This window comes from Hyla sarda, chromosome 13 (assembly GCF_029499605.1).
Source record: "Hyla sarda isolate aHylSar1 chromosome 13, aHylSar1.hap1, whole genome shotgun sequence".
Taxonomy (NCBI): domain Eukaryota; kingdom Metazoa; phylum Chordata; class Amphibia; order Anura; family Hylidae; genus Hyla; species Hyla sarda.
In genome coordinates, this window is record NC_079201.1 from 9,082,295 (window position 1) to 9,106,281 (window position 23,987).

Consider the following 23,987-nt stretch of genomic DNA (forward strand, 5'->3'; position numbering starts at 1 on the left):
TATGGACATGATGACATCACACAGTTCCTCCATATGGACATGATGACATCACACAGTTCCTCCATATGGACATGATGACATCACACAGTTCCTCCATATAGACATGATGACATCACACAGTTCCTCCATATGGACATGATGACATCTCACAGTTCCTCCATATAGACATGATGACATCACACAGTTCCTCCATATGGACATGATGACATCACACAGTTCCTCCATATGGACATGATGACATCACACAGTTCTCCATATGGACATGATGACATCACACAGTTCCTCCATATGGACATGATGACATCACACAGTTCTTCCATATGGACATGATGACATCACACAGTTCTCCATATGGACATGATGACATCACACAGTTCCTCCATATAGACATGATGACATCACACAGTTCCTCCATATGGACATGATGACATCACACAGTTCCTCCATATGGACATGATGACATCACACAGTTCCTCCATATGGACATGATGACATCACACAGTTTCTCCATATGGACATGATGACATCACACAGTTCCTCTATATAGACATGATGACATCACACAGTTCCTCCATATGGACATGATGACATCTCACAGTTCCTCCATATAGACATGATGACATCACACAGTTCCTCCATATGGACATGATGACATCACACAGTTCCTCCATATGGACATGATGACATCACACAGTTCTCCATATGGACATGATGACATCACACAGTTCCTCCATATGGACATGATGACATCACACAGTTCTTCCATATGGACATGATGACATCACACAGTTCTCCATATGGACATGATGACATCACACAGTTCCTCCATATAGACATGATGACATCACACAGTTCTTCCATATGGACATGATGACATCACACAGTTCCTTCATATGGACATGATGACCTCACACAGTTCCTCCATATGGACATGATGACATCACACAGTTCCTCCATATGGACATGATGACATCACACAGTTCCTCCATATGGACATGATGACATCACACAGTTCCTCCATATGGACATGATGACATCACACAGTTCCTCCATATAGACATGATGACATCACACAGTTCCTCCATATGGACATGATGACATCTCACAGTTCCTCCATATAGACATGATGACATCACACAGTTCCTCCATATGGACATGATGACATCACACAGTTCCTCCATATGGACATGATGACATCACACAGTTCTCCATATGGACATGATGACATCACACAGTTCCTCCATATGGACATGATGACATCACACAGTTCTTCCATATGGACATGATGACATCACACAGTTCTCCATATGGACATGATGACATCACACAGTTCCTCCATATGGACATGATGACATCACACAGTTCCTCCATATGGACATGATGACATCACACAGTTCCTCCATATGGTCATGATGACATCACCTCTATATGTCCTTCTGTCATCTTGAACCAGTCTGCCCATTCCCCTCTGACACCAACAAGGCATTTCCCTCCACACACCTGCTGCTCACGGATTGGGGAAATTTATCATTGGTTTTACACCTTTTTTCTTGTTTATTTTAGGCTGAATATTTTGCGCTGTTGCCACGGATTCTTTTTGGTGGAGCATTTCCTAATCAGGTGTACTATATGGGGCACCGTGGAGCACTTTATGTTCTGCAGTTCACTGGTTTCTACAATTGCCCAAAATGTATCAAGTCTGTGCACCATTTTTGTAAATTTGGAGCAGCTGCACAAAAACCCCCACAAAGCAAACATAGGTAACATCTCTACTACCTCACACCGACAGATGGTTGTGCATGAAAATCCTATAAATCCTCAGACGGCCCGTTTGGGACCAAGAACCAGGTCATGATATCCACTTTCTTCTCCCATTCTGATGCTCAGTTTGAACTTCAGCAAGTTGTCTTGACCACGTCTACATGCCTAAATGCATTATGTTGCTGTAATGTGATTGGTTGATCAGCTATTTGTGTTAACAAGCAATTGAAAATGTGTACCTAATAAAGTGGCCAGAGAGTGTAATCTAGATATCTCTCCAGATCCCTCCAACACCCGCACACTCACCTTGGCCGAGCATGCATGTATGCTGAATGGAAAAAGAGAAGAAATCCACTGCCAGACATATCTCCCCAAGAAGACATCAAGGAGAGAGTCAGAAGGCACAATAATCCAATGGATAGATAGATATGAGATAGATAGATATGAGATAGATAGATATGAGATAGATATGAGATAGATAGATAGATATGAGATAGATAGATAGATATGAGATAGATAGATAGATATGAGATAGATAGATATGAGATAAATAGATATGAGATAGATAGATATGAGATAGATAGATATGAGATAGATAGATAGGAGATAGATAGATATGAGATAGATAGATAGATATGAGATAGATAGATATGAGATAGATATGAGATAGATAGATATGAGATACATAGATAGATATGAGATAGATAGATATAAATATATAACCACAATCCATATAGAATCCGCCCAATAACCACATACACTGAGTGGAACAATAAAATCTTTTAATTTAAGACAGATAAATCTCTGAACATTGTGGATAAGTGCAGACAGGACTGTGGGGGATGGTCACAGATATAGATATAACCTTGTATAGATACAGACACAACCTGGGGACAGGGGTGGCGCTGTTTTTCCAATCCAGGACTACGCTTTATAGAGTTGTGTGCCCCTCATCCTGATCCGCATCTGGAGGCTCCTGAGCTAAAACTACAAGTCCCAGCAGGACCATGATGGTGGGCAGCGGTCATAGTGAGGTTTGCAGCAGAGGTCCTAGGAGTAGTGTTAGAGAGATCGGAATAGGATACATAGATGGAGACTACAATGGAGGATGATGGGTAATTTTAAAAAACAAACCAAAGGGCTTGTTCACACTTTGGACATTTAGTCCGCAGTGTGAATGAGGCCATAACTGGGAGTACAGGGGTTGTCCAATCAATATTAGGAAAAAAAAAATTCCCAAAATACAGCGCCACTCCTGTCCACAGGTTGTGTCTGGTATTGCAGCTCAGTCCCATTCACTTCAGTACTTCAGTAGACCAAAGCTGCAATCCAGAAAACAGCCTGTGGACAGGAGTGGCGCTGTTTTTATTTTTCTTGTTTTGCAAAAACATCTCCACTCCTGTCCACAGGTCTGTGTGTGTGGTACTGCAGCTCAGTCCTATTCACTTTAATGGGGCTGAGCTGCAATACCAGACACAGCCTGTGGACAGGAGTAGAGCTGTTTTTGCAAAAAAAAATAAAAAATAATTTTAAAATTAAAACAGCGCCACTCCTGTCCACAGGCTGTTTCCGGTATTGCAGCTTAGGTCTACTGAAGCCAATGGGACTGAGCTGCAATACCAGACTCAACCTGTGGGGACAGGAGTGGCGCTGTTTTTATTTTATTTTTTCCCAAAAAAAAAAACAAACATTTTCCTTATATTTCTAACCCTAGTTTTTGGAACCTTAGACAACCCCCAGCAATATCTCAGATTGCATGTAATTCTTAAAGGGGTACTCCGGTGGAAAACTTTTTTTTTTTTTAAATGAACTGGTGCCAGAAAGTTAAACAGATTTGAAAATTACTTCTAATTAAAAAGCTAAATCCTTTCAGTACTTATTAGAAGCTGTAAACTACAAAGGAAATTCTTTTCTTTTTGAATTTCTTTTTAGTCTCTGCTGACACCTCTGTCCATGTCAGGAACTGTCCAGAGCAGGAAACGTTTGCTATGGGGATTTTCTCCTGCTCTGGACAGTTCCTGATACGGACAGAGGTGTCAGCAGAGAGCACTGTGGACAAGACAAAAAAAGAAATTCAAAAAGAAAATAATTTCCTCTGTAGCATACAGCTGCTAATAAGTACTGGAAGGGTAAAGATTTTTTAATAGAAGTAATTTACAAATCTGTTTCACTTTCTGGCACCAGTTGATTTAAAAAAAAAAATCAAATGTTTTCCACCGGAGTACCCCTTTAAGAATTACATGTGATCCGAGATATTGCTGGGGGTTGTCTAAGGTTAGAAAAACTAGGGTTATAAATATTAGGAAAATGCTTTTTTTTTTTTGGGGGGGTCTGGTATTGCAGCTCAGTCCTATTGACTTCAGTAGACCTAAGCTGCAATACCGGAAACAGCCTGAGAACAGGAGTGGCGCTGTTTTAATTTAAAAATTTTTTTTTTTTGCAAAAACAGCGCCACTCCTGTCCACAGGCTGTGTCTGGTATTGCAGCTCAGCTCCATTAAAGTGAATAGGACTGAGCTGCAGTACCACACACACAGACCTGTGGACAGGAGTGGAGCTGTTTTTGCAAAACAAGAAGAACAAAAACAGCGCCACTCCATGCGGGCTGGAGGACTGGAGTACCCCTTTAAGCAGTAAGAAAAGACATATCGCTTTGTCAGATTTAGGGACCCAAGTGGTGCTGCCCCTCTCCCTGAATTAGGAATCATAGGAGCGGTGGTATAACATATAGACCGGGCGGTCTCCAAACCGTGCACCTCCAGCTGTTGCAAAACTACAACTCCCAGCATGCCCAGACAGCCAACGGCTGTCCGGGCATGCTGGGAGTTGTAGTTTTGCAACAGCTGGAGGCACCCTGATTAGAGACCACTCTCATAGACCATCTTAAAATAGGAAACCATTCCTTATCTTTGTACATTTAAAGAGCCGTGGCACCGAATTACGGGTATTTGTCATCTATTCCCCTCTTGACTGCCCCCAGTGGACTGGCAGTGGCATTGCATGCTAATAAAAACAAGATAAAAGATACCGGCTCTTATAGGTATAAATGAAACTTTTTCTGATGGATTTAATAATAAATTACTGAGGGAACCGGTATATAGTTTGTACATAAGGGTGAGCTGACAGATATGACTTGTTACGGCCAGAGCGCCACCTACTGGAGAGGATTCTGTATATGACAGATGATGAGGGTAGTAGTGTGAATGATGATAGGGGGCGGTTCAGTCTTCTTGCCCCTCTACAATCCGCTCTCGCCTCTGCTGGGCCTCCAGGACCGCCAGCTCCTTGGCTTCCTTCTTCTGATTGCGAGCTTCATACTCCAACCTATAGGGGGCAGAATTTTTAAAGGGGCTTATTACAAGCACATAAGAGGGGAAAAAAGACCAACATGGCGGAATCGGAAACACGTTGCCGCCAATGGAGGCGTCAAGTGTTTGTTTTATGGGCAGACGTCCATTTTGCATTCGGTGTTAAAAACAGCGGGGACCCCGCTGCAAAGGGGATTCCGCAGTGTGAAAGAGCCCCTTAAAGGGGTACTCCCGTGGAAAACTTATTTTTTAAATCAACTGGTGCCAGAAAGTTAAACAGATTTGTAAATCACTTCTATAAAAAAATCTTAATCCTTCCAGTACTTTTTAGGGGCTGTATACTAAAGAGAAATCCAAAAAAGAAATGCATTTCCTGTGATGTCCTGACCACAGTGCTCTCTGCTGACCTCTGCTGTCCATTTCATGAACTGTACAGAGCAGCATATGTTTGCTATGGGGATATTCTCCTGCTCTGGACAGTTCCTAAAATGGACAGCAGAGGTCAGCAGAGAACACTGTGGTCAGGACATCAGAGGAAATGCATTTCTTTTTTGGATTTCTCTTTAGTATACAGCCCCTAAAAAGTACTGGAAGGATTAAGATTTTTAATAGAAGTAATTTACAAATCTGTTTAACTTTCTGGCACCAGTTGATAAAAAAAAAAAAGTTTTCCACGGGAGTACCCCTTTAAAGGGATAATCCAGGAATAGAAAAGCAGAGCTAATTTCTTCAAAAAACAGCACCACCCCTGCCCTCAGGTTGTGTTTGGTATTACTGGTTGACTCCATTCACCTTAATGGAACTGAACTGCAATACCACACACAACCTGAGGACAGGGGTGGCGCTGTTCTGGGGTTAAGTCAGCTCTGTGTTTTTCTAATCCTGGATAACCCCTTTAACTGGGAGTATGAAAGGGGATGTCAGGGATTAGAAAAACAGCGCCACTAATGTCCACAGGTCGTGTGTGGTACTGCAGCTCAGTTCTATTCGTTTCAATGGAGCTGAAATGCAATACCAGACACAGCCTGTGTACAGGAGTGGCGCTATTTTTGCAAAATAAATATAAAAAAAAATAAAAGGGAAAAAATGTTTTTTAACCATTGACACGCAGAATCCGCTCGGATATGCATTGTCAATGTGGTGACGGCGCATGTCCTAGGGGATGATTGATATCGGTGGACGCTTCTGCATACGGAATTTCTCCAGGTTTTCTCTGTGGTGTGAATACGTTCACAAGTGTGGATTTTCTGCAGCGGGTCGATTTACCGGTCGAAAATCTGCAGCAGAAAATCTGAAGTGTGTCTATCGGCCTCATCAGAAGGGCAGGTATACATACTCTTACTGTATAATATAGTGTTTTCCAACCAGGGTGCCTCCAGCTGTTGCAAAACTACAACTCCCAGAATGCCGGTATGTAATTAAGCAGCGGTATATAGCATACGCACTCTGCTCATCAGAGCGTGCATGCAACTAGGTTATGTATGCACATTCTATTCTAGTCTAGATAAGTGTTTCTCAACCAGGGTGCCTCCAGCTGTTGCAAAACTACAACTCCCAGCATGTTGGTATGTAATTAAGCAGCGGTATATAGAATGTGCACACTGCTCATCAGAGCGTGCATGCAACTAGGATATGTATGCACATTCTATTCTAGTCTAGATAAGTGTTTCCAACCAGCGTGCCTTCAGCTGTTGCAAAACTACAACTCCCAGCATGGCAGTATGTAATTAATTAAGCAGCGGTATATAGCATGCACACTCTGCTCATCAGAGCGTGCATGCAACTAGGTTATGTATGCACATTCTATTCTAATCTAGATAAGTGTTTCCCAACCAGGGTGCCTCCAGCTGTTGCAAAACTACAACTCCTAGCATGCCCGGACAGCCTTCGGCTGTCCGGGCATGCTGGGAGTTGTAGTTTTGCAACAGCTGGAGGCACCCTGGTTGGGAAACACTGGCCTAATACATATGAAGGCTGCACAATACCGACCTGTTTTTGATAATCCTCTGCACGATGTCATCGGTGGTGAGGCTGCTCCCGCTGTCTATCGCCCGGAATATTCCACGGCGCTTCGGCTCCTGCAATATGATGCATACGAATGAGAGCGGGTGCGGCGAGAAAAAAAAAAAGCCTGAGGGCATCGGAAAATGAAGTGACAGCTAATAAACCGCAAAGACGCAAAATTCTAAATTGGCGCACAAGCCTCTGGGCTAGAGATAGGAGGGAGATAAGAGGAAAGAATGGGGGTGGGGGGGGGTGTTAGTAAACAACACAATGAGAACTGCGCCAAAACCTGTCTGCCGGACACCGATACTCACCGCATAGGGGTCAGATCCGTCCTTATCTGGTAGAACTTCCGTCTTGCCGTGACAAACTAGGTCAACCTGGAATAAGGAAGAAATTATTAGAGTTCAGGGGTCACAGCTTTTACTATTCTATTCTACACTAAGGCTCTAGCGTTGCCATGGCGGTATGGGGGGGGAAGCCGATCTGGTCACTGTATGGCGCGGTACTGTCGGAATTCAGCATCTGACGGAACATTTGTACAAATTAATGTATACGGCGGTACCGTAGGGTTCCAAAAGAGTCTATGGCTTCTGTGTTCAGGCTCTGGACAGCTTGTAAGGCAACAGCACTAACCCCAGTGCTACAAGGCAACAGCACTAACCCCAGCGCTACAAGGCAACAGCCCTAACCCCAGTGCTTCAAGGCAACAGCACTAACCCCAGTGCTTCAAGGAAACAGCACTAACCCCAGTGCTACAAGGCAACAGCACTAACCCCAGCGCTACAAGGCAACAGCCCTAACCCCAGTGCTTCAAGGAAACAGCACTAACCCCAGCGCTTCAAGGAAACGGCACTAAACCCAGCGCTTCAAGGCAACAGCACTAACCCCAGTGCTTCAAGGAAATGGCACTAACCCCAACGCTACAAGGCAACAGCACTAACCCCAGCGCTACAAGGCAACAGCACTAACCCCAGTGCTTCAAGGCAACAACATTAACCCCAGTGCTACAAGGCAACAGCATTAACCCCAGTGCTACAAGGCAACAGCACTAACCTCAGCGCTGCAAGGCAACAGCACTAACCCCAGTGCTACAAGGCAACAGCACTAACCCCAGTCCTGCAAGGCAACAGCACTAACCCCAGTGCTTCAAGGAAACAGCACTAACCCCAGTGCTACAAAGCAACAGCACTAACCCCAGTGCTACAAAGCAACAGCACTAACCCCAGTGCTACAAGGCAACAGCACAATCCCCAGTTCTTCAAGGCAACAGAATTAACCCCAGTGCTACAAGGCAACAGCACTAACCCCAGTGCTGCAAGGCAACAGCAAGAACCCCAGTGCTACAAGGCAACAGCACTAACCCCAGTTCTACAAGGCAACAGCACTAACCCCATCACTGCCAGGCAACAGCACTAACCCCAGCACTGCAAGGCAACAGCACTAACCCCAGTGCTTCAAGGAAACACCACTAACCCCAGTACTACAAGGCAACAGCACTAACCCCAGCACTACAAGGCAACAGCACTAACCCCAGCGCTTTAAGGCAATAGCACTAACCCCAGTGCTGCAAGGCAACAGCACTAACCCCAGCACTGCAAGGCAACAGCACTAACCCCAGTGCTACAAGGCAACAGCACTAGCCCCAGCGCTGCAAGGCAACAGCACTAACCCCAGTGCTTCAAGGCAACAGCACTAACTCCAGTGCTACAAGGCAACAGCACTAACCCCAGTGCTACAAGGCAACAGCACTAACCCCAGTGTTACAAGGCAACAGCACTAACCCCAGTCCTGCAAGGCAACAGCACTAACCCCAGCTCTACAAGGCAACAGCACTAACCCCAGCACTACAAGGCAACAGCACTAACCCCAGCACTTTAAGGCAATAGCACTAACCCCAGTGCTGCAAGGCAACAGCACTAACCCCAGCACTGCAAGGCAACAGCACTAACCCCAGTGCTACAAGGCAACAGCACTAGCCCCAGCGCTGCAAGGCAACAGCACTAACCCCAGTGCTTCAAGGCAACAGCACTAACTCCAGTGCTACAAGGCAACAGCACTAACCCCAGTGCTACAAGGCAACAGCACTAACCCCAGTGTTACAAGGCAACAGCACTAACCCCAGTGCTGCAAGGCAACAGCACTAACCCCAGTGCTTCAAGGCAACAGCACTAACCCCAGTGCTTCAAGGCAACAGCACTAACCCCAGTGCTACAAGGCAACAGCACTAACCCCAGTGCTACAAGGCAACAGTCCTAACCCCAGTGCTTCAAGGCAACAGCACTAACCCCAGCGCTACAAGGCAACAGCACTAACCCCAGCGCTACAAGGCAACAGCACTAACCCCAGCGCTACAAGGCAACAGCACTAACCCCAGCGCTACAAGGCAACAGCCCTAACCCCAGTGCTTCAAGGCAACAGCACTAACCCCAGTGCTTCAAGGAAACAGCACTACCCCAGTGCTACAAGGCAACAGCACTAACCCCAGCGCTACAAGGCAACAGTCCTAACCCCAGTGCTTCAAGGCAACAGCATTAACCCCAGTGCTTCAAGGAAACAGCACTAACCCCAGTGCTTCAAGGAAACAGCACTAACCCCAGTGTTGCAAGGCAACAGCACTAACCCCAGTGCTTCAAGGAAACAGCACTAACCCCAGCGCTGCAAGGCAACAGCACTAACCCACTGAGCCACCCTTCTGCCCGTATGTGGCTAGGATAACCTTTAAGTGAACGCTTCTTTACCTGCACAGACTCTACAGACTTACTCAGTTTCTTGCTGACTGTAACTTACCTTGAAATGATCCAGAAGATCAGAAGTGACCGAATAGGGTGCTCCGATAACTACTTCTGAGACGTACTGCACGGGGAAGAATAAAGAGGGTGGTGAGAAACAATAAGCGTTACAAAATAAAAAAATAAAAATAACATGCAGAATTCATCAAAATTATATATATATTTATAAAAAAAAAATTATTTGAGATATATATATTTTTTTTATTTTTTTTTTTTATTTGATTATATATATATATTTTTTTTACATTCATTTATTTCTATCTGTATATATATTTTTTTTCTTTTTTATTTGAGATATATATATATATATATATATATATATACACACACACACACACACATTATATATATATTAATTAAAGGGGTACTCCGGTGGAAAACTTTATTTTTTTTCAATCAACTGGAGCGAGAAAGTTAAACAGATTTGTAAATTACTTCTATTAAAACATCTTAATCCTTCCAGTACTTATTAGCTGCTGTATACTACAGGGGAAATTCTTTTCTTTTTGGAACACAGTGCTCTCTGCTGATGTCACGAGAACAGTGCTCTCTGCTGACACCTCTGTCCATTTTAGGAACTGTCCAGAGCAGCATATGTTTGCTATGGGGATTTTCTCCTACTCTGGACAGTTCCTAAAATGGACAGAGGTGTCAGCAGAGAGCACTGTGGTCGTCATGTCAGCAGAGAGCTCTGTGTTAAAAAAAGAAAATAATTTCCTCTGTAGTATTCAGCAGCTAATAAGTACTGGAAGGATTAAGATTTTTTAATAGAAGTAATTTACAAATCAGTTTAACTTTTTGGCACCAGTAGATTAAAAAAAATAAATAAATAAAAGGTTTTCCACCAGAGTACCCCTTTAATTTATCCTTAAGATGCCACCAAGTGTGGAGACAGTGTCATGCCAATGGCCGGGCATGATGGGAGTTGTAGTTTTGCAACAGCTGGAGGCACCCTGGTTGGGCAACACTTGCCAAAACAAGATCTTTTCCTCTATTCTCACCCTGCAGGCCAAAACGCTGAGCGTCCTCTCGTGGATGTTCATGATGGGGTAATTCTTTCTCTTGTAGTGATTGACTTCCTGTAGAAAACAGAAAAGCATGGAGACTTAGTGTGGCCGCTGCATGCAGACAAGACCCACGTCTGGTGGACAATGGATGCCTGATTTGGCAGTTGTCCCCCTTGGTTGCCGGACATGGACCTGGTTTGTTCTCCTCTAGCAGTCACATGTCCTAATCTGAGGTCGGATCTGTGTTACCTGGTCAAAATGCAATCCCACGATAACGTACGGCTTCTCGGCCAGGCTGTGGACCTTGTCCAGGAAGTCTATGTGGCCGATATCTGCAGGACGTCGTGAAGGATCCGAAACCAGAAACACATCAAGGAGATAGGCCCCAAACCTTTATCTGACTCCCCAAGGGCCTACACGAAAACTCCTATGGGGTCCACAGGGTGTGGCGGGACTCCTCGTGGTTTCACAGTGGTTTAAGGGACACAGGCAAGCCCCCTCCAACCCACCTGACCCTGTGTATTATAGTCGGGGGGGTGTGTCACCTGACCCCTGTGTATTATAGTCTGGGGGGGGGGATGTCACCTGACCCCTGTGTATTATAGTCTGGGGGGGGGGATGTCACCTGACCCCTGTGTATTATAGTCGGGGGGGGGGGGATGTCACCTGACCCCTGTGTATTATAGTCGGGGGGGGGGGGGGGATGTCACCTGACCCCTGTGTATTATAGTCAGGGGGGGGGATGTTACCTGACCCCTGTGTATTATTCTCGGGGGGGGGGGGGGGGGGGGGGGGGGGTTTGTCACCTGACCCCTGTGTATTATAGTCGGGGGGGGGGGGGATGTCACCTGACCCCTGTGTATTATAGTCAGGGGGGGGGATGTTACCTGACCCCTGTGTATTATTCTCGGGGGGGGGGGGGGGGGTTTATGTCACCTGACCCCTGTGTATTATAGTCGGGGGGGGGGGATGTCACCTGACCCCTGTGTATTATAGTCGGGGGGGGGGGGGTTTATGTCACCTGACCCCTGTGTATTATAGTCGGGGGGGGGGGGATGTCACCTGACCCCTGTGTATTATAGTCGGGGGGGGATGTCACCTGACCCCTGTGTATTATAGTCGGGGGGGGGATGTCACCTGACCCCTGTGTATTATAGTCGGGGGGGGATGTCACCTGACCCCTGTGTATTATAGTCGGGGGGGGGGGGGATGTCACCTGACCCCTGTGTATTATAGTCGGGGGGGGGGGTTTGTCACCTGACCCCTGTGTATTATAGTCGGGGGGGGGGGGGGGGGGGGTTTGTCACCCGACCCCTGTGTATTATAGTCGGGGGGGGGGGGATGTCACCTGACCCCTGTGTATTATAGTCGAGGGGGGGATGTCACCTGACCCCTGTGTATTATAGTCGGGGGGGGGATGTCAGTCTAAACCACCCACTTCATAATCCAGTAAATTTGTGCCGGGTCCCCAGACCAGTGTGTGACACTCTGATGTAGGCCGCAGGCAGCTTTAGCCTGCGGTCTACACCGGGAGCGGATTATGACCTCTCAGGACTTCCTTGTTCAACTGGGGACTACATGCCTAACTGGGGGGGGGGGGATCTTCCTTGTTAATCTGGGGAATACTTGCCTAATAGAGGGGGGGCTTCCTTGTTAATTTGGGGACTACCTGCCTACTAGGGGGGGATCTTCCTTATTAATCTGGGGACTACCTGCCTAATAGAGAGGGGGTTTCTTTTTTAAACAGGGGACTACCTGACTACTAGGGGGATCTTCCTTGTTAATCTGGGGACTATCTGCCTAATTAGGGGGGGGGGGGATTTTGTGTTGGGGAATGTTTGTCTGTATATGACGTGTTGTTTTCAGTAACAGTATGGTGGTATTATTTATGGTATCTAGTCTATTGTAACACTATATAACTTCTACTGACAGTATAGAAAGATGGCTGCCAGCATGATCACTGGGTGGTCCCCCCCATACCGAGGGGATCCTGGGTCGCTTCATGCACACAAGCTGTAGTTTTGTCGGGGATCACAGAGATGGAACATATAGGAAATAAAAGGATACGGAAGAGATCGAAGGCTCCGGCCACATATATGATGGAGTCTCCTGGTTGTGGCTCCTTCCCCGAGGCGAACTGCATGATCTTCTGTGACGTCTGAAGGAACTGGGAGACTCCGGTCCATGGACTGTGCCCCTTGGGGTCCTGCATGACGCAATCATTATCATTAGCACATCAATAACTCCCCCCGGAGGAGATTAGCGGTATGACTGCTGCAAATGTGTCATCAGAAAATTACTAATTGTTTAAAGGGGTACTCCCTTGGCCAGCGCTGCGGGGGTTGGCCACGTCCCCTGGTGACGTCACACCACGCCCCCTCAATGCAAGTCTATGGAAGGGGGCGTGACGGTCGCCACGCCCCCTCCCGTAGACTTGCATTGAGGGGGCGTGGTGTGATTTCAAGAGGGGGCGTAGCTGACCCCCCACAGCGTGCACACAATGTTCAGGGAGCCTGGTTTAAACAATATTGTTTAAGAATTATTGATTAGATTATCTACACGGCTCAAAAAAATAAAGGGAACACTTAAATAACCCTTAAAGGGAACACTTACACAACACAATGTAACTCCAAGTCACTGACACTTGTGTGAGATCCCACTGTCCACTCAGGAAGAACACTGATTGACAATCAATTTCACATGGAACAGACAACAGGTGGAAATTATAGGCAATTAGCAAGACACCCCCAATAAAAGAGTGGTTCTGCAGGTGGTGACCACAGACCACTTCTCAGCTCCTATGCTTCCTGGCTGATGTTTTGGTCACTTTTGAATGCTGGCGGTGCTTTCACTCTAGTGGTAGCATGAGACGGAGTCTACAACCCACAAAAGTGGCTCAGGTAGTGCAGCTCATCCAGGATGGCACATCAATGCGAGCTGTGGCAAGAAGGTTTGCTGTGTCTGTCAGCGTAGTGTCCAGAGCATGGAGGCGCCACCAGGAGACAGGCCAGTACATCAGGAGACGTGGAGGAGGCCGTAGGAGGGCAACAACCCAGCCGCAGGACCGCTAACTCCGCCTTTGTGCAAGGAGGAGCAGGAGGAGTACTGCCAGTGCCCTGCAAAATGACCTCCAGCAGGCCACAAATGTGCATGTGTCCACTCAAACAGTCAGAAACAGACTCCATGAGGGTGGTATGAGGGCCCAACGGCCACATGTGGGGGTTGTGCTTACAGCCCAACATCGTGCAGGGCGTTTGGCATTTGCCAGAGAACACCAAGATTGGAAAATTTGCCACTAGCGCCCTGTGCTCTTCACAGATGAAAGCAGGTTCACACTGAGCACATGTGACAGACATGACAGAGTCTGGAGACGCTGTGGAGAACGTTCTGCTGCCTGCAACATCCTCCAGCATGACTGGTCTGGCGGTGGGTCAGTATTGGTGTGGGGTGGCATTTCTTTGGGGGGCCGCACAGTCCTCCATGTGTTGCCAGAGGTAGCCTGACTGCCATTAGGTACCGAGATGAGATCCTCAGACCCCTTGTGAGAATATATGCTGGTGCGGTTGGCCCTGGGTTCCTCCTAATACAAGACAATGCTAAACCTCATGTGGCTGGAGTGTGTCAGCAGTTCCTGTAAGAGGAAGGCATTGATGCTATGGACTGGCCACCCGTTCCCCTGAATCCGATTTAGCACATCTGGGACGTCTCGCTCCATCCACCACAGACTGTCCAGGAGTTGGCGGATGTTTTAGTCCAGGTCTGGGAGGACATCCCTCAGGAGACCATCCTCCACCTCATCAGGAGCATGCCCAGGTGTTGTAGGGAGGTCATACGGGCACGTGGAGGCCACACGCACTACTGAGCCTCATTGTGACTTGTATTAAGGACATTACATAAAGTTGGATCAGCCTGTAGTGGGGTTTTCCACTGTGATTTTGAGTGTGACTCCATATCCAGACCTCCATGGGTTGATACATTTGATTTCCATTGATAATTTTTGTGGGATTTTGTTGTCAGCACATTCAACTATGTAAAGAGGAAAGTGTTTCATACGATTAGTTCATTCATTCAGATCTAGGAGGTGATATCGCAGTGTTCCCTTTACTTTTTTGAGCAGTGTATATTATATAATATATATAAAATCTTGCAGACCACTAGACCTAAACCTTAGCTGAGATCCTGTTCTGTACGGTTAATTTCCCAGCAGTCTCCTCCTTGTTCTTACTGACAGCATTACAGTGAGAGGTGACACCAGTCTATAGATAAAAAAGGTGCACACAATAGCTGTTGCTCACAGATCAGCCTTCCCTGTCGAATGATATCTGAAAAGGTCACAGAGCATGCTCGGTAATGTTTCCAATTCTGTGAATGGGACGGCTCCTGTCTATTGTTGCCTAAGTCCATGAGTCTTTCCATGAAGCATATGACTAATGCTGAGGCGAGACGGGGGCCACCATAATATTGTACAAAAAAAAAAAAAAAGACAGAAAACAAAAATTACAATCAGAAAATAGAAACAAATTAGAAGAAAGGGATATGTATCAATATCAGTCTCTGTGTCATATATTCTTTAGGGCCAAGGTGACTGCAGATAAGTAATCCTCCCCCAGTGTTCTATAATCTGATGCCATCTCCATTTGGGTAATTTAGAATGTCACACACCCAGTTTTAAAAGAACGAAAGTAAAATATTTGACAAACCGGACCGACTGCATTTGGAATTACTACTCTGGAAGACAGGGTACTGAAATGTAACTAAAGAGTCTTATACTGAGGGTGGATCAGCTATAAAGTACAAAAGAAATAAATAAATAATAAATTAATTAATATAAATAAATAAATTACATAAATAAATAGATGAAATAAATAAACAGACAGACATATTTGGTATCACTGTGAAAATGCCTGAACTATTAAAATATAAACATCAATAAAACCGCACGGTGAATGGCATAAAGGTAAAAAAAAATACCAAAGTCCAGAATTGCTGATTTTTGGTCACCATATACTAGAATGAAACTAATACAAAGTGATCAAAAATGTCCCATCAAAACAAAAACGGTGCCGATAAAGATCACAGCGCAAAATAATATTCCTCATTCAGCCCCATAAAGGGAAAAATAAAAAAGAGTTATAGGGGTCAGAAGAGGGCAGACATCATTTCTTAGTAGTAGGAAAATAAAACAAAACCTCTATAAATCGTTCACTGTAATTGAACGGACCTACGGGATAAAGATAACATCTCATTTTTTCTGAAAAGTGCCCCAAAAGTTACAAACTGGATTTTTTTTTTCAATTTCGACCCACAAATATGTTTTTTTTTTTTGTTTTGCCGTAGATTTTGTGTTAAAATGATTGATGTCATTACAAAGTACAATTGGTGGCACAAAAAACAAGCCGTCATATGGGTCTGTAGGGGGGAAAGTGAAAGAGAGGTGGAAAAATCTCTGCATCCTTAAAGGGGTGCTCCAGGGAAGTATATATACATTTATAAATATATATATATATATATATATATATATATATATATATATCTATGTCTCTAAAGCTCCAAAGCCACCACACTACCTGGATATGTTCCCTGTAAACCATCCTGCCTGACATGCATGGCTCCTGTGGTCTTCTCAGGATTCCAGATATTCTTTGTTATCCTTCTTACCCCTTGCCTACATTTCCCAGCACTCATTGAAGCTCTGCTCTGTCATCCAGCTCACTCTCTGAGAGCAGCCCCCACCCTCCAGCTCTGGGCTGAAGAGAGAGGTCAAGTGTCTGATTGGCTGAGGCTGCACACACCTCCCAGTTCTCAGCACTAAGGAGAGCATGACTCATCAAAGCAGGACAGAAACCACATGGTCTGTGTCCCTAAGGAGGGTGGGGGCTGCTTTCAGAGAGGGATTCGGACAGGGTGGATTGCTGGATGATGTCATTCTCTCACTTCCTGCATGTAAGTGACAACCAAAGAGGGGAAACTACTTTATAAAGCTAATGAATGATATTTAGACAATTGAACAGATTGGTGAAAGGGAAAGGATGGTGGGCTATGGGTTTAGTTCCCAGGAGTACCCCTGTAAGGGGTTAAGAAAATTTGATTGAATGTTACCCACCTTACCAAAGTTGTCTTGGTGGCGCTTAAAATCTTGTGTGGCTTCCTGAAAGAGAAGACAATGTCTTTATAAACCTGAACACAGAGGAAAAAGCTCCGCTCCATTCTACACAGTAAAGCCTCACATTGTTCACTACACTGTGATGGGCTTTGGTCATGAGCAGCATACGTCCCACCAGGTCAGTCGTGGACACCCCCTGCGTGCGCTGGCATTCCCTGAAAAGAGAAGGAAGTCCCAATGTAATACATGCATCAAGTCCGCGGCACTCCGGCAACCCCCGAACCTCCACCCACCTGTATCGCCCGGCGTTCTTCACCTCTTCGTACGTGTCCTTACCGTCTACAGTCAGGGTGATGTCATCTGCCGGGTGGGTGAACAGAGGGTTGTCCATTAGATATTCAACAAGAACAGTTATACTGATATATGCACGCTCACATCTATAGAGTGTGCATACAGAACCTATATAAATACAACTCTGCTGCACTATTGTACAGGTTACATACGATGTCTCTAGTTGCATGCACGCTCGAATGAGCAGAGTGTGCATAATATATACTGCATCTTTATTACATACTTACCAATTCCTCTACAATACTGGGGCAGGAGAGGGGAAACCTGTTGCAAAACTACAACTCCCAGCATGCCCGGACAGCCGTTGGCTGTCCGGGCATGCTGGGAGTTGTAGTTTTGCAACTGCTGGAGGCTCCCTGGTTGGGAAACACAGCTGAAGACTGTTGCGGATCACTGGAGTACATGGGGGAAGTGCAGGTCATGTATGATATATAAGGCTATGAATAATACTGTACGTACCACCTTCTGTCTGTATTAACCCCTTCCTAACATAAATACCTCCGTATAAGAAACGTTAAGGGCCTATTCACACTGAGTAAATTCAGCAAGGAATTTCTGGAATCGGTGCTTATAAAAGTCACATTAACCAGATTAAGCAGATTTTGCTATATACAGACAGGATATGAACACAAGATAGGAGGTCGAGATTTGGGGAAGGGATATGGGCACGAAACATGAGATCGGGACATGAAGACAGGCTATGAGATTGATATATGAGGACGAGATATGAGGACAGATACATGTCGGGATATGAGGAAAAAATATAAGGACAAGATATGGGGTTGAGATATGGGGACGGAATATGAGGACAGGATATGAGGATGAGATATGAAGATGGGATATGAGGACAGGATATGAGGTTGAGATATGAGAAGGAGATATGGGGACGGGATATGAGGACAGGATATGAGGATGAGATATGAGAAGGAGATATGAGAAGGAGATATGGGGAGGGGATATGGGGAGGGGATATGAGGTTGGGATATCAGAAGGAGATATGTGGATGAGATAAGTGGACAGGATATGGGGACAGGATATGAGGTCAGGATATGAGGACGAGATATAAGAACAGGAGGATGGGATATGAGGATGAGATATGAGGATGGGATATGATGATAGGATATGAGGACAGGATATGATGATGGCATATGAGTACAGGACATAAGGTTGGGATATGATGATGATGGGATATGAGGTTGGGACATGAGGTTGGCATATGAGTACAAGACATAAGGTTGGGATATGATGATGGGATGTGAGGTCGGGATATGAGGACAGGATATGATGATAGGGAATGAAGATGGGATATGTGGACGGGATATGAGGACGGGATATGATGATGGGACATAAGGTTGGGATATGAGGTCGGGATATGAGGTTGGGATATGAGGATGAGATATGAGGATGAGATATGAGGATGAGATATGAGGTTGGGATATGAGGTTGGGATATGAGGTTGGGATATGAGGTTGGGATATGAGGTTGGGATATGAGGTTGGGATATGAGGTTGGGATATGAGGTTGGGATATGAGGTTGGGATATGAGGATGGGATATGAGGATTGGATATGAGGTCGGGATATGAGGTCGGGATATGAGGATGGGATATGAGGTCGGGATATGAGGATGGGATATGAGGTCGGGATATGATGATAGGACATAAGGTTGGGATATGAGGTCGGGATATGATGATGGGGTATGAGGAAAGGACATAAGGTTGGGTAATGAGGTTGGGATATCATGATGGGATATGAGGATGGGATATGAAGATGGGACATAAGGTTGGGATATGAGGTCGGGATATGATGATGGGGTATGAGGAAAGGACATAAGGTTGGGATATGAGGTTGGGATATGAGGGACAAGAGCATCATTGCTACTTTTCCTCTCCCACAAGGTTTAGGTAGAAAGCCTGGACAATGCCGGGTTCTCTGCTTGTGTCATGTTAATTCCAGAGGAGTTCCGGCTGAATAACCCCCCAACCCCCTCCAGCCCTGATATAACGAAGACCATAACAAGGACCGGATCTACTCACTTCCATGGACGCAGAAGTCACAGTTATACTTGTCCAGGGTTTCCAAGGTGGTGACGTAGGGCGCTGCGGGGACGATCTCATCCACCCACTTAATGGCTCGCACCATCTTGTAGCGTTCCTCCTGCGTGAAGACCGGTGGGCCCTTGTGCCGGGAGATCTCCTCTAAACATAAAAGACATTGTAAGTCCTCGCCCCAATTCTGTAACTCACGACCATTGATAAGAGAAGTGGCCAGAGGGAGAACACCATGATAAGGAGCCCGACTAATGTAAGCGGAGGAGCAGACCCCCCCCCCCCCCACCACCACCACAGAGGACGGTGATATCTCTCTGCCAGAGGAGACGGAACATTTGGGGGATGTGTAATCTCTAAACCCTCTTGTCTCCACATTACAGTGAGCGGAACGATCAGAAGAAAGTAGAGACAGCCAGGGGAGTGCGCAAATGTAGAAGATATGGCGGTCGCCGGTGGCACCATGACCGTCACGTCTATGCTACACTACAAACTTTTTAGTGCAGAGAACTTTTAGATCATTGTTTTCCAACCAGGGTGCCTCCAGGTGTTGCAAAACTACAACTCCCAGCATGCCCGGACAGCCTTTGGCTGTCCGGGCATGCTGGGAGTAGTAGTTTTGCAACACCTGGAGTCATCCTGGTTGAAAAACATTAAAGTGTATATCCAGAACTAGAAAAACAGAGCTGATTTCTTTTAAAAAATAAAATAAATAGCGCCACCACTGTCCTCAGGTTGGGTGTGGTATTGCAGCTCAGTTCATTGAAGTGAATGGAGCCAAGTTGTAATACCACACACAACCTGAGGACAGGGGTGGTGCCAGAAAGTTAAACAGATTTGTAAATTACTTCTCTTAAAAAAATCTTAATCCTTCCAGTACTTATTAGCTGCTGAATACTACAGAGGAAATTCATTTCTTTTTGGAACATAGAGCTCTCTGCTGACATTACGAGCACAGTGCTCTCTGCTGACATCTCTGTCCATTTTGAGAGTAGGAGAAAATCCCCATAGCAAACATATGCTGCTCTGGACAGTTCATAAAATGGACAAAGATGTCAGCAGAGAGCACTGTGCTTGTGATGTCAGCAGAGAGCTCTGTGTTCCAAAACGAAAAGAATTTCCGCTGTAATATTCAGCAGCTAATAAGTACTGGAAGGATTAAGATTTTTTTATAGAAGTAATTTACAAATCTGTTTAACTTTCTGGCACCAGTTGATTTAAAAAAGAAAAAGAAAAAAGAAAACGTTTTCCACCGGAGTACCCCTTTAATGAAACCTCGTGGTGAATGGCGTAAATGTAAAAAAATACCAAATGCCAGATTTGCTGATTTTTGGTCACTTTATATGAAAGAAAAACGAATAAAAATTCCCATCTAAAAGTCCCGATAAAAACTAGAGATCATGACACAAAAAAAAAAGAGCCATCCCATAAATATAAAAAAAAAAAAAAAGCTAGAATGGCATAATTTTAGGCATACTTATTTTCAATAAAAAAGTAAAAATAAAGATTTAAAGTAAAAAAAAATTATACTAAAATAAATAAGTAAATAAATAAGTACTTAAATAATAAAAAAAAAATGAAATAATAATCCAATTTTTTATTATTATTATTATTATTATAATTTTTAATAATAATAATAATAATAAAAATATAATAAATAATATAAATTGTGTATCGTCATTGTACAGAATAAAGATTGGACCATTTTGTGTAGGACCACTGTATAAAATCGAAATGAAATAAATTGGAACCTGTGTTTATACCAGGACAAAATGTAGAAAGGTCCAGGGGGTGAATACCTAATATATACAATACCGCAATCATCACAAGTCACTTACCGTCTGTGTGCACGCCCACAATCAGGTAATCGCCCATGGCCCGGGCCTGGCGCAGCTGGTTGGAGTGTCCATAATGTACCATATCATAGCTGTGTGAGAAAACATAAAAAAAAATTAGGTGTATACACACAAGTATCACGATACATCAGTGGTCTCCAAAGTGTGGACCTCCAGCTGATGCAAGACTACAACTCCCAGCATGTCCGGACATGATGGGAGTTGTAGTTTTGCAACAGCTGAAGGCACCCTGCTTGTTAAACACTGGTGCAAATCATCATGTGTGATGTGTTTGTGATTGGCCAGATAAGTAAGGGAGGAATTATCGGTGTGTGTGCTTCTGGCTAACGGCTTAGCTCTGGTCTTGTATGCTGGGATCTGTAGTTTTGCAACAGCTAGAGGCACACTGCTTGTTAAACACTGGTGTAAATCATCAGCCCAGTATGTGATGTGTTTGTGATTGGCCAGATAAGTAAGGGAGGAATTATCGGTGTGTGTGCTTCTGGCTAACGGCTTAGCTCTGGTGTTGTATGCTGGGATCTGTAGTTTTGCAACAGCTAGAGGCACACTGCTTGTTAAACACTGGTGTAAATCATCAGCCCAGTATGTGATGTGTTGTACCGTGATTGTCTGGGCATGCTGGGAGTTGTAGTCTTGCAACAGCTGGTGGTGCACAGTTTGGAGACTGCCCAGTCTATAGGCTATACGACCGCTCCTATGATTCCTAATTCAGGAAGAGTGGCGGCACCGCATGGGTAGGGGGTCCCTAAAACTGACAAACAAATGCCATTTGATACTGGTTAAAGGGGTACTCTAGTCCTCCAGGATAGGGGGCACTTCTACAGAAAACGCATGGAGCCCGCCCCGACATGTGAGCATACCCTTAAGAATTACATAGGATAGGATCCAAGATATTGCTGGGGTTGTCCAGGATTAGAAAACATCCTTTTTTTTTTTCTTCAAAAAACAGTGCCACTCTGGTCTACAGGCTGTGTCAGGTATTGCAGCTAATCTCCATTGAAGTGAATAGGACTGAGCTGCAGTAACAATTATACTAGCAGTAAAAAATTATACTAAAATAAATAAGTAAATAAATAAGTACTTAAATAATAAAAAAAAAATGAAATAATAATCCAATTTTTTATTATTATTATTATTATTATTATTATTTTTTTTTTTAATAATAATAATAATAATAATAAAAATATAATAAATAATATAAATTGGCCAGTGAACAGGCATGATGTTGTTTATGCAGAAAAAAAACCCAGCACCACTCTTTGACCACAGGTTGTGTCTGGTATTGCAGCTGAGCTCCATTGAAGTGAATGGGACTAAGCTGCAGTACCAGACATGACCTGGGGCCAAAAGTTACAGCGCATGCTCTGTAGCTGTCACACTGAAGTCTATGGAACAGCAGGTTTTGATGGGGCTGGTAGGTACCGCGCATGCCTTGTAGATGTCACATTAAAGTCTATAAAGGGAAAAGATGGATGGGGCCAGGAGTTACTGTACATGCCCTGTAGATATCACATTGAAGTCTATGGAGGAGAAGGATGGATGGGGCCAGGAGTTACTGTACATGCCCTGTAGATATCACATTGAAGTCTATGGAGGAGAAGGATGGATGGGGTCAGGAGTTACTGTACATGCCCTGTAGATATCACATTGAAGTCTATGGAGGAGAAGGATGGATGGGGTCAGGAGTTACTGTACATGCCCTGTAGATATCACATTGAAGTCTATGGAGGAGAAGGATGGATGGGGTCAGGAGTTACTGTACATGCCCTGTAGATATCACATTGAAGTCTATGGAGGAGAAGGATGGATGGGGTCAGGAGTTACTGTACATGCCCTGTAGATATCACATTGAAGTCTATGGAGGAGAAGGATGGACGGGTCAGGAGTTACTGTACATGCCCTGTAGATATCACATTGAAGTCTATGGAGGAGAAGGATGGATGGGGTCAGGAGTTACTGTACATGCCCTGTAGTAGTCACATTGAAGTCTATGGAGGAGCAGGATGGATGGGGTCAGGAGTTACTGCGCATGCCCTGTAGTAGTCACATTGAAGTCTATGGAGGAGCAGGATGGATGGGGTCAGGAGATTACTGTACATGCCCTGTAGTAGTCACATTGAAGTCTATGGAGGAGCAGGATGGATGGGGTCAGGAGTTACTGCGCATGCCCTGTAGTAGTCACATTGAAGTCTATAGAGGAGAAGGATGGACAGGTCAGGAGATTACTGTGCATGCCCTGTAGTAGTCACATTGAAGTCTATGGAGGAGAAGGATGGACAGGTCAGGAGATTACTGTGCATGCCCTGTAGATATCACATTGAAGTCTATGGAGGAGAAGGATGGACAGGTCAGGAGATTACTGTGCATGCCCTGTAGTAGTCACATTGAAGTCTATAGGGAAGCAGACTGGATGGGACCAAGAGTTACTGTGCATACTGTGTAGCTGTCACACTGAAGTCTATGGAAGAGCAGGATTGATGGGGCTGGGAGGTACTGCGCATACCCTGTAGCTGTCACATTGAAGTCTATGGAAAATCAAAATGTATGGGGCCAAGAGTTGCTGCGCATGCTCTGTAGCAGTCACATTTAAAGTCTATGGAAGCAAATTATGGATGAGCTGGAGGGTTCAGCGCATGCCTTGTAGATGTCACATTGAAGTCTATCGGGTAGCAGGATGGATGGGGCGAACAGTTACTGTGCATGTACTGTAGTTGTCACATTAAAGTCTATGGAGAAGGAGGATGGATGAGCCGGAGATTA

At 44.9% G+C, this 23,987-nt stretch overlaps 1 protein-coding gene across 1 annotated transcript in view; it reads right to left on the reverse strand.

Annotated features, from left to right (window-relative positions):
* Positions 1–4,088: 4,088 nt before the first annotated feature.
* The window catches only part of PCYT2 (phosphate cytidylyltransferase 2, ethanolamine), a 30,350-nt gene continuing 10,451 nt past the window's right edge, over positions 4,089–23,987 (reverse strand). The window contains exons 2-13 of the mRNA XM_056549754.1: positions 21,210–21,298; positions 19,360–19,521; positions 17,268–17,334; positions 17,099–17,189; positions 16,975–17,019; positions 12,939–13,077; positions 11,121–11,203; positions 10,866–10,943; positions 9,863–9,928; positions 7,387–7,452; positions 7,058–7,146; positions 4,089–5,084 (exon numbers count right to left, since the gene is read on the reverse strand). Coding sequence (XP_056405729.1) covers positions 4,982–5,084; positions 7,058–7,146; positions 7,387–7,452; positions 9,863–9,928; positions 10,866–10,943; positions 11,121–11,203; positions 12,939–13,077; positions 16,975–17,019; positions 17,099–17,189; positions 17,268–17,334; positions 19,360–19,521; positions 21,210–21,298 — 1,078 coding nt within the window. The 3' untranslated portion in view covers positions 4,089–4,981. The remainder of the gene's footprint in view (positions 5,085–7,057; positions 7,147–7,386; positions 7,453–9,862; positions 9,929–10,865; positions 10,944–11,120; positions 11,204–12,938; positions 13,078–16,974; positions 17,020–17,098; positions 17,190–17,267; positions 17,335–19,359; positions 19,522–21,209; positions 21,299–23,987) is intronic.